The sequence below is a fragment of the Gracilinanus agilis genome, chromosome 1 (assembly GCF_016433145.1).
Source record: "Gracilinanus agilis isolate LMUSP501 chromosome 1, AgileGrace, whole genome shotgun sequence".
Taxonomy (NCBI): Eukaryota; Metazoa; Chordata; class Mammalia; order Didelphimorphia; family Didelphidae; genus Gracilinanus; species Gracilinanus agilis.
In genome coordinates this window covers 767,479,187-767,490,241 of record NC_058130.1, presented here as the reverse complement: position 1 = coordinate 767,490,241, position 11,055 = coordinate 767,479,187, and the positions used below count along the sequence as shown (strand labels likewise).

Sequence of the window (11,055 nt, the reverse complement as noted above, 5' to 3'; positions counted from 1 at the left end):
AGGAAGAAAGGAAGGAAGGAAAGAAGAAAGAAAGGAAGGAGGGAAGGAGGGAGGGAGGGAGAGAGGAAAGAAGGAAGAAAGGAAGGAGGAAGGAAGGAAAGAAGGAAGGAAGGAGGTAGGGACAGAGGAAGGAAGGAAGGAGGGAGGGAGGGAGGAAGAAAGGAAGGAAGGAAGGAAAAAAGGAAAGAAGGAGGGAGGGAAAAAGAGAAGGAGAGGAAAGGAGAAAGAAGAGGGGAGAAAGCAGAGGAGAGGAAAGGAAGAAACTGTGCCTTTCTCCACCCAAGGTAGGGCCCTGGAGCAAAGTCTCTTTGACTTCCTTTTAGTTCCAGCCCTCAGGTGTCCAAAAGGCTGGAAAGAGCTCATTCACTTAAGTTTTTAGCACCTCTGCAAATCACCACTTTCTTTTCCAATTATCTTAATGGTTTCCAACTTGTTTTTAGGGAAAAAAAAACCCCAAAACTCTTAATGGACCTGTATGCCCCATCTAGCTAGCACTCTAGGTCTCCCCCTTCTCAGTGCTGAATGTCTAGAATGAATGAAATTGGGAGACAGGCAGGGAGAGAGCGATCCAAACAAAAATAAGTGATCCCAAGTAGACTCCCATCAGTGGTCCTCACAGCCTCGGGCATCAGACCGTGGCCCCCTCACCTGTGCATGCATCCATGCAGTTCAGTGAGACGCCGATTCCCCGCCTTGGTGTGCAGGGCATCCACGTTTTGGGTCACCAACCAATAGAGTTTCCCGAGTCTCTCCCAGCTGCTCAAGGCCAAATGGGCTGCGTTAGGCTGGTGAGAGGAGAACTGAGGCCACCCAACAAAATTTCTCGCCCAGTAGCGCTGGCGGATTTTAGCACTCCGGACAAAATCCACATGTTGGATGGGGCGCCGGTCTGTCCGGGCATAGAGTCCCACCTTTTCCGATCTGTAATCTGGGATCCCAGACTCGGTGGAGATCCCAGCTCCGGTCATTACCAGGAGTCTCTTGGAGAGGGAGATGAAGCGCTGTAACTCCTTGACTTTCTCGGGGTCCGGGGGAGGACAAGGTGGCACAAAGGTGCCTGCTGCTGCCACGGCTGCTGTGTGGGAGCCCCGGGGGTGGAGGAGTCGGGGCAAGAAGATACACCGAGGGCTCATTCTCATCCTAGGGAAGGAGAAGGAATGAAGACAGAGAATGTTGGAAATACAAATGATTTGCCTAAAGCCCCCCACTATGGGTAGGTTTGGGAGGGTAAAATCAGTACTGCCCAGGGCTGTCTGATGAGATACGAAAATCAATCAATCAATAAACCAGATAGGAGAAGGGTGAGAATTTGGAGAGAATTTGGAACTCAAAATTTGTTTAAAAACGAATGCTAGGGGGCAGCTGGGTAGCTCAGTGGATTGAGAGTCAGGCCTAGAGACGGGAGGTCCTAGGTTCAAATCCGGCCTCAGACACTTCCCAGCTGTGTGACCCTGGGCAAGTCACTTGACCCCCATTGCCTACCCTTACCACTCTTCCACCTATGAGTCAATGCACAGAAGTTAAGGATTTAAAATTAAAAAACAAAAAAAAAACCCGAATGCTAAAGGGGGCAGTTGGGTGGCTCTGTGGATGGAAAGCCAGGACTAGAGACGGTAGATCCTGAGTTCATATTGGCCTCAGATACTTCCTAGCTGTGTGACCCTGAACAAATCCCTTAACCCCCATTGCCCAGCCCTTACATTCTTCTGCCTTAGAACTGATACACAGCATTGATTCTAAGATGGAAGATGAGGGTTTAAAGAAAAAGAATCCTAAAAATAAATAAATAATAAAATTGAAAAAAAAAATAAAGCATTGAGTGAGAATAAATGAAAAAATGAATTAGGAGCTGTGCTAATCTCTCTCTAAGGATATAAAAAAAGCCAAAAAAACAGTCTCTGGGGAAAGTTACAGTTATGTAGGCTCAGTGGATAGAGTACTAGGCCTAGAGTCCTGGGTTCAAATATGATCTCACATTTTCTAGTTGTGTGACCCTGGGCAAGTCACTTAAGTCACTGCCTGACCCTTACAGCATCTTCTGCCTTGGAACAGATAACCTAGTATTGAGACAACAAAAAGATAAGGGTTTTAAAAATACATTTAAAAGACAGTCCCTACCTTTAAGGAGCTTATAATGGAGGGGGAAAGGAAGAAAAGAATGGAGGGAAACATAAGGAAAAGTTAAAATATATCCAATGATTTGCTTGGAAAGAAAATTAAAAAGATATACACAATGACTACAAAAATGTCATTGGAAAAAAAAAAAAGTCAGAACCAAAAGCTGTGCCATTATAATGACCAAATTTGTCCTGGAAGAAGAGAGAGAAGAATTTAGGCTCCATCTTTCTTTGCTGAGGTGGAGGACTATGGGTGTGGAATGCTGTATTTTCTGTTGGTCAATGTATTGGTTAACTTTGCTGAACCAGTTTTTCCCCCTCTTTCTTTTTTTATCCTTTGCTATTAGGAATGGCACCCTGTATTGGGAAAGGGAAATATTGGAAAATAAGGTGATATAAAGGCAAAATATATAGTTAAAATATTTTTAAAAAATAAAAAGAAACCGTTCTCTGTTCCTTGGATCAAACTGGTCCCATGTCTCATTGATACAGTATTTAAAATATGGGCAAAATTGAACCTATGATGGAAAATCAGGGGACAATTCAAAAACACCCAGAACCTTCTCTTTGTCCAAAGTGAAACCCTTTGACAAAAGACGGCAGCATAATATAGTGCAGGGGGCCTCGTTCTTTTCTGGTTCCCATTTCCCTAAGATTTCAGTAAATCCTCCAATAATCTGAAGCAACTAGGTGGTTATGAGTACTGGGCCTGGAGTCAGAAAGACCCGAGTTCAAATGTAGTCTTGGAAACCTTAAATCTGTGTGACCCTGGGCAAGTTACTTTACCTCAGTCTCCACAAGTATAAAAATAGTATTTGCTGTGTGACCTTGGAGAAGTCACTTGACCCCCATTGCCCACCCTTACCACTCTTCCACCTAGGAGCCAATACACAGAAGAGTTAAGGGTTTAAAAAAAATAGTATTTGGATCCCCCCCCCTTTATTTTCTTCTTTTTTTAAATAATTACTTGTTATAAGGGATGGCTCTCTGAGAAGGAAAAAGGGAGAAATAAAAAACAATAAACAATAAAATTTTGTATGTAAAAAAACTGGATTTCCCCAGATCAGGGGTCAGCAACGTATGGCTCTTGCTGCAGGAGCCGTAAAGTCCATTTTTTTTTCAGGCGCTGTTACAGGAGCGGCACTGTGAGCACTGTACAGCTCTCATGAAATTACATTTTAAAAAATGTGGCGTTTATGGCTCTCGTGGCCAAAAAGGTTGCCGACCCCTGCCCTAGAGTAATCAAGTTTGCAGCTTTCCCCTCCCTTTTCTTCCCCCTTTAATTTTGTTTGTTTGTTATAAAGGGAGAGCTATTTGGAAGGAGTAAAAGAGGGATGCAAGGGGAAATTTAGATGTTAAGAAAATATCAATAAAATTCTTTTTAAAAAAAGAATTTGCAACATTCTCCCATGATCTCACTATTGTGAAGTAATATCTTAGAGAATAGCCAAGTAGGGCGGTGTTTGGAATACCTGACTTGGAGTCTGGAAGACTCACCTTCCTGAGTTCAAATCTGACCTCAAGACACTTATTAGCCATGTGACCTTGGGCAAGTCACTTAACTTTGCTCGCCTCAGTTTCCTCTTCTGTCAGATGAGCTGGAGGGCTTTACCCTAGGACTAATGTCCAAGTCTCACATGAGAGAGACATCATAAGTCTTTGTAGAAAATCCCCTGGTTATTTTAAGACATCCCCTTTACCCTTCTCCCTCTGCAGTCAATACTGGTCATTTCTCTCTGTGGCCAGCATTGAGTGGTAGCTGCTTCCTGTGTGCCCAGCACTGTGCTAAAAGTGGGTAGGGGCCAAGAAGAAAGTTAACACCACAATAACAAAAAGGAGATAGCACTCATTTTCCCCAGCTTATGTTTTCTCACTGTAGGGACTTTTCCTAAACTTTGTAACTTTCTAGGCATTCCAGACCTCAAAGTAGATGGACAATTCCTCTCACTCACAACATATATTTTGCAGGTGGCATTTTCCCCCCTGGAAAGAGTGCAGAATTTGTAGTCAGGGGGTCTAGATCTTTGATCCTGGCCCTGTCTGCTTATTCCTAACGTGATCTTGGACCAGTCATTTCCCTCTAAGCTTCCATTTCTTCATCCATAAGCTGAGAGCAGATGATCCTTCTGGCTCTAAAATCATGTTCCTATAAATCCTAAAGGCAGCTAGCATTTATTAAGCCCCTGCTGTGTGCTCTAAGCTCGTAGGGATAAAAGGAAGGTAAAGGGCAGTCCTGTCTTCCAGGAACGTCCCATCTAAAAGGGGAGACAACAGGCGAACAACCAAGGAGGCAGCGAGTGTGGGCGGACCTCAGCCTCCCGGGCTCAAGACCCCAGCGGCTCCAACTTCAGAACAGAGCCCCCAACTTTCTGCCCTCGGGGGCCGGGGGAGAGGCAGCAGCGGCACGTACGTGGGTCCCCTCCAGGACCAGAGTTCCGAGCCGCCCCGAACAGTCCTACGCCGCCCCGAGCAGCCCCGGCTTCGAGAAACCGGGCCCTTCCGGAGGGGAACACTTGCACCCCGAGAGCAGGAGCCACACTCACCTTTCACTGCCCCTGGGCTCGGCAGCTCCAGGGACCACACAGTCAAGGGCTGACGGGTCACCACCTCCTCCTCCTGGGAGTTGTAGTCACCCACGGAAACGTCGGGGGAGAAAAACTACAACTCCCAGAAACCAACGGGCAAATGCCCTCCATCCTTCCGGAGTGCGGGCCTGTCCTGCCTTTGCCTGCGTCCTGCTTCTAGGATTTGGGTTCAGTTTATGAAGTAGCCGCAGGGTCTCCTTCACGCTTTGGGGGTTTCTGTTGTGCCTGGCTTGGAGGCTCTTCACACTTAAGTCCCACATCGCAATACATCACGGGGCTTCCATGTAGCACGTTAGAGGTCACAAAGACGTTTCCTCACAATCCTAGGGGCTGCAAGTTACACTGTATCATATCACACGTTATCATATTCTATTGAATTATATTCTCGTATATTGCATAGCATTATGTCATATTTTGTTGTATTACATTACACTGTATTATATCATAATGTATTCTAGTGTATTATGTTATGATATATGGGATTAAAACATTCTATATCACATATTACATTATATTGCATGGTATTATATAGCATTATACTGTATTATATCTATATTTATATTATATTATACTATATTATATATTATACTGTATTAAATATATTTTCCATTACATTACATTGTTATATTCTATTATAATGTATTAGATTATGTTATATTGATATTATGCTGTATTAAAACATATATCACATATTACATTATATTGTATAGTATTATATAGCATTATACTGTATTATATCTATATTTATATATTATACTATACTATATATTATGCTGTGATAAATATATTTTATATTACATTACATTGTTATATTCTATTATAATGTATTAGATTATATTATATTGATATTATGCTGTATTAAAACATTATACATTATACCATATCATATATTATATTGTATGGTACTATATAATTTTGAATTGTGTTATACTGTATTAGATTATATTGTTATATTGTATTATATTATATTACATATTATACTGTATCAAACACATTATATATTCTATTACATCCTATTACATTATAGTGTTTTAGATTGTTACATTGTAGTATGCTACTATATATTATACTGTATTAAATACATGATATATTACATTATATTGTATTAAATACATTCTATATTACATCACATATTGTATAGTACATATAGTATATTATATTCATGTAGTACATTATGTTATATTGTGTTATACATTATATATTGTATCATATATGTATATATTACATCATATATTTTATTATATCACATCACACCACATAGCAGTATATTCTGCTATGCTGTATTATAGATGGAGAAACAGCTGTTCTTCTAGCAATCAGAAGATCTTGGGTGTGGAGCAGTAGCAAGCAGAGTGTTGAGTCTAGAGTTAGGAAGTCCAGAATTCAAATCTAGACTCAGATACTTACCAGGTGTATGACCCTGGCCAAATCACTTTCACCTCTGCCTGCCTCAGTTTCCTCATCTGGAAAAGAAAGGTAATAATCCAGCATCTCTCTCTGAGGGTTCTTTCAAACCTCACAGTCCTATGAAGTAGGTCAAGCAGGCTTTGTTACCATTCTCACTTTAGAGATGAGGAAACAGGTTCTGATCCTTCATACCCTTGGAGACAGGGAGATCACTTATTGTCTCCATTTTACATATGAGGAAACTGAGGCTATGATCCTTCCAACTCTGGGAAGTCCGTAGAGTAGTGATGATTGTCTCTATTTTACATTGTTATAGGACTTCTTCCAGGTCTGCAAAAAGCACTTCCCTCACACTTACCATATAAAATAAATATTACTACCGTCCCTATTTACAGATTACTAAAACTAAGTTTGTCTTTGAGGTTTTTCAAAGTCCTCTAATGCAGATCTTATTTCATGGGAGCCTCCAAATGATCGTAAGAGGAAAGATATACAAGTGTAACATATTATCCCCATTTTGTAGACGAGACTGAGACCCAATCCAGTTAGGAAACATTTCCCAGAGTCACATGGCCATCAAGGTTCTGAGACAAAATCGAATTTGTTTCTTCTTCGCCCCAAAACGACAGAAAGTACTAAACAGCATTCTACAGAGCAGTCCAAAAGTTTAAGGTAGTTTTAAGTTCTTAAAGTCCAAAATTGTCCTAGCAGCGTAATGGTAAGAATTCCGGTGGACTCTAGCCCTTAGCGCTCTTCTGCCTTAGAATCGATACTTAGTTCTAAGACAGAAGGTAAACTTTTTTTTTTAATTATTAAAAAAGAAAAAAGAAAAAGAATACTAGTGGACTTGGACTCAAGAGACCTGGGTTCCAGTTCTAGCTCTCAAGTCTTCTCTTTGTGTCACCTAAACCTCCCCGAGCCTCAGTTTCCTCATCTGTAAAAGGAAGGGTTGAGCTCAATGACCTCTCTAAGGTCTCCCTTCAGCTCTGGAGCCAGGACCTCTGAGCATGGGGTAGAACCCAAATAGACCCAACCGCAGGGTCCGACCAAAGCTCCCTCCTTCTGCCTCCTCTTCTACGGCAGCCGATAGCCACTTACAGAAACACTTTCTCCCTAAGCTTCCAATGGGCCCATTTCCCCGAGGGCCTGCTCTCAGAGGACGTGATTAGCATGATCCCACCCCCAGAAGGCTTTGCTTCACTTTTACAGAGTTTAAAACGAACTCAAAAGAATGCTTATGTCAAGCGCAGCCTCCAATTTTCAGTGCAAACGAAAGCAGTTGGGTGCGTTTGGGGACAAAAGAGTTTATTTCGGGGTGCAAGTGCCAAAGACTAAAATCAGCCTACACTTTACAGCTATCGACATTTTAGTGGGCCCTGGGTTCGAGCGGACGGTGGTCAGCTTTGCGCAGTGGCAGTATCGTAGCCAATGAGGTCTAACCGAGGCGCGATTATTGCTAATTGAAAACTTTTCCCAATACCCCGCCGTGACGACTTGAAATATAGTCGGCATTGGCAATTTTTGACAGTCTCTACGGAGACTGATATTTCAAGTTAAAAAAACAAGTCAATTTAATTCGTAGTTAGCTTTTCTCTCCATTAGTTTGCACCTTTTTTCTTCTCAATTGTGAGAGATAAGTTAGGAGTTTAAAAATTCCTACTTGTGGTCACAATTGCTGAAGGAAGAGCGAAGAAAATCTAGAATGAGGAAAGAATCTCATTTGTAAGAAATTTTATTCAGTTACTTTTCTAATTGTACCCAGTGGAGGAGGAAGATCTCTAGAAATGACTGCTTTTAGTTAAGGATTAGGCTCAACGAATAACCCTTTATAAGTCACTTCCTTCCCAAGCCAAGCTGGGATTCTGGGGATGCGTTCTTTGCAAACACGCTAGAACGAATTCTGAGAGCCTTGCAAAATTTCCGGGTCGTTTGGGGTTGGATGGGAAGGAATTAAAGCTGCTCCGCTTCCTTTTCAGGGATTTTAAGGGGCTGCGGAAATGGGGGAGAAGCATTGAGCTGAGCGCAAGTCTCTTTCGGAGCCGGGGAGGGCGGAAAGAGGGCTCTTTCCCCAGGAGTCTTGCTTATCATTGCCCACCTCCACTCTGCTCTCTACCACGGGCAGGTTTTCCCACATCACGTCCCCTGAATCCTACTTAAAGGTTGCAATTTATTCTCCTCCTTCCTCCAATCACTCCTCTATCTCTCTGGAAACTGCAGCTCACTTACTTCCTACTCCGGGACTAACTCAACGCTCAAACTCCCAGCCCTAGAGAAACCTACTAAACCAAAGCAGCGCGGGCAGGTCTATGGCGTCACCCTCATTTGCATAGGAATCCCCAGAATCCTCGGCGCCGTTTGCCCGGTTTCCTCTGAATTTCTATTTTTCAAATACCCATGTGCTAGTGATCCGAGAGTCCCTCCATGTGTAGCCCCAAAGTCCTGCTGGACCCCAAAAAGAGGCAGCAGGAGCCACTCGGTAGCAGGCCGCTTCTTACCCTCTCTGAAAAGATGGTCACTGGCCGTGGGGAAGTGGAGCCCAGGCCGGTTCTCGTCAGCTTTGCGCAGTGGCAGTATCGTAGCCAATGAGGTTTATCCGAGGCGCGATTATTGCTAATTGAAAACTTTTCCCAATACCCCGCCATGACGACTTGAAATATAGTCGGCATTGGCAATTTTTGACAGTCTCTACGGAGACTGATTTATTCTCGTTCGAAAAAACAGCAAATCATCTTTATTATTGACTTTTCTTCTAGTATTAAGCTTAATTAACTTGTAGGAATATTTAACAAAGAAAAAAAGAAGTGTGAAAAAACCTTTGTGACGCCACAGGTTTTCGTCGACGTAGTAGTTCCCGGATATGTTTTTGGAGTAATGCTGCCCCCTACTGGAAATTCCTTTTGTAGTCTATGTTAAGGGGGAGGAAGCAAGGTAGAAGAAATGAGGCCGGAAGGAGACCGCAAAACCCTCCTTGGAAAGAAATTCTTGGGTTCAGCTCTATCCTCAATTGCTGTTTACCTGCATGGACTCATCAGAGGCTCTGAGCTCGTTTTTTCAACCGTATAAAGGAGCCATCCTGGAAGTTTTCCCATGCAAACGCCAATATTCGCCCCTCCCTACAGTTAAAACAAACTTAATTTGCTTTTTCTTTCTCCCAGTTCCGGAAATCGCGGAGCCCCATCCTTTCAATTTCACCGAGGAGGAAACCGACAAAGTGCCGGGGCTTTTGAAATCGTTCCTGGAATGCCGAGCTGGGAGAAGTCGCAGAGTCTCTTTTTTTCTCTTCCCTCTCTGTGGCCCTGGCCCTGCTTGTGCCCTCCGCTCTCTGTTTCCTAAGAGAACAGCAAGACTGGTAGAATCAAATCCGGTTTAAAAGCGAGAGGCGGGTGCGGGTGGTGAAGCCCTTCCTTCCTTTCTCCTTTGTCTCGTTTAATTAAGGGTGAAATCCCTGGAATCAAGTCAGTCCGCCCCTGTGAACCTCCAGTCACAAAGACAATACATGAAACAATCCCTGACCTCAACAGGTTTCCATTCTGTCTCATCTGAAGATTATTATACTTATTATATCAAATATGTTCTATTTCTATAAGAACAGGAGAGCCAGGCAGAGAAAATAGGAGGTAGGTAACCTTAAGGAGAGGAAGAGGAAGAAAAGTAGTGTTGGAGCTGGAGGTTCTCTCTCTTAGAAACCCCCAGCTCCATTTCTGGTTTGGAGGGCCACTGGCGTCCAAAGGCAGAGAGGGGAATGGTCCTGGGTTCTTATCCTCCCATCGATCTCACCTTTGTGCTGACTTTTTGGAACTGCCTGCAAGGGCAGATCAGGGCAATGGCATCTCACTGTTGATGAAAGAATCAATCTACATACATTCATTTTTTAATTTAAAAATTTTCCATGAGCAAAAATCTTTTCTTTCTCCCCCTCTATTGAAAGAGAAGAAGAGAAAATACTCTATGACTGAACAAAACAAATTTCCACATTGGCTGAATCTAGAAAAATACATCTCGCTCCGCTCCCCAGAGTCCATCACCTCTCTCTGGGGTGGGTAACATTTCATCATGGGTCCTCTGGAATTTGGGTTGTTCTTTTTCAGTCCTGTCTGACTCTTGGTGAAGCCATTGGGATCTTCTTTGCAAAGATGTTAGAGCTGTTTGCCATTTCTTTATCCAGCTCATTTTACAATAGGGTTAAGGGACTTGTCTAGGTCACACAGCTAATCATTTGAACCCAGTTTTTCCTGACTCCCACCCTGCTGCTGTGCCCCCTAGCTTCCCCTCTGGCGTTCTGAATGGTTATTTGATTTATTTTTATTTTACTTTATTTTATTATTTTTATTTTGTTTTGTTATTTATTTTTATTGATTTAAAGACCCTTACCTCCTGTCTTAGAATTGATAGTAATGTCCAAGGCAGAAGAGTGGCAACTGGGGATGAGTGACTTGCCCAGACACACACCTAGGAACTGTCTGAGGTCGTATTTGAACCCAGGACCTCCCGTCTCCAGCCCTGATTCTCAATCCACTGAGCCACCTACCTGCCCCTCTTCCAATATTTATTTAGAATTTATCATATATCAGCCACTGTGCTCATTCTTAGGGATATAAAATTGGAAGTGAAACAGTCTTTGTCCTCCTATGAGTTTACATTTAATTTGGGGATACACTGATAGATAAATAGTGTAAATATAGCCCCCTCCAAAAAAAAATACACAGTGCTTAGGGAAGACACGAATACCTGGGCTGTCTCAGCATTTATTTAATTTTCCTTCATTAGGATTTTCTAAAGGCAGAAAGAAAAAGGGAGAATATTCCAAGCTTGGGGGCCACCCTGTGCAGAGGGAGGAGGTGGAATGTCAGATAAGGGGAAGGTAAACAGACCGGTTTGACAGGACACTAGAGCTGGGGGCTGTAGGTGCAGTCAGCCTCCGGAGATAGGTTAAGGCCAGTGTGGAA

At 42.9% G+C, this 11,055-nt stretch overlaps 1 protein-coding gene and 2 non-coding genes across 3 annotated transcripts in view; 2 read left to right on the top strand and 1 right to left on the bottom strand.

Annotated features, from left to right (window-relative positions):
* SIRT4 (sirtuin 4) overlaps window positions 1-4,713 on the bottom strand; it is a 13,413-nt gene extending 8,700 nt beyond the window's left edge. The window contains exons 1-2 of the mRNA XM_044658837.1: window positions 4,661-4,713; window positions 649-1,140 (exon numbers count right to left, since the gene is read on the bottom strand). Coding sequence (XP_044514772.1) covers window positions 649-1,139 — 491 coding nt within the window. The 5' untranslated portion in view covers window position 1,140; window positions 4,661-4,713. The remainder of the gene's footprint in view (window positions 1-648; window positions 1,141-4,660) is intronic.
* Window positions 4,714-7,508: 2,795 nt separating this feature from the next.
* LOC123232606 lies at window positions 7,509-7,649 on the top strand. The gene has a single exon (XR_006505147.1). It is a non-coding gene; the product is annotated as a U4 spliceosomal RNA (small nuclear RNA).
* Window positions 7,650-8,662: 1,013 nt separating this feature from the next.
* LOC123232605 lies at window positions 8,663-8,803 on the top strand. Its single transcript, XR_006505146.1, has one exon. It is a non-coding gene; the product is annotated as a U4 spliceosomal RNA (small nuclear RNA).
* The last annotated feature ends 2,252 nt before the right edge of the window (window positions 8,804-11,055 follow it).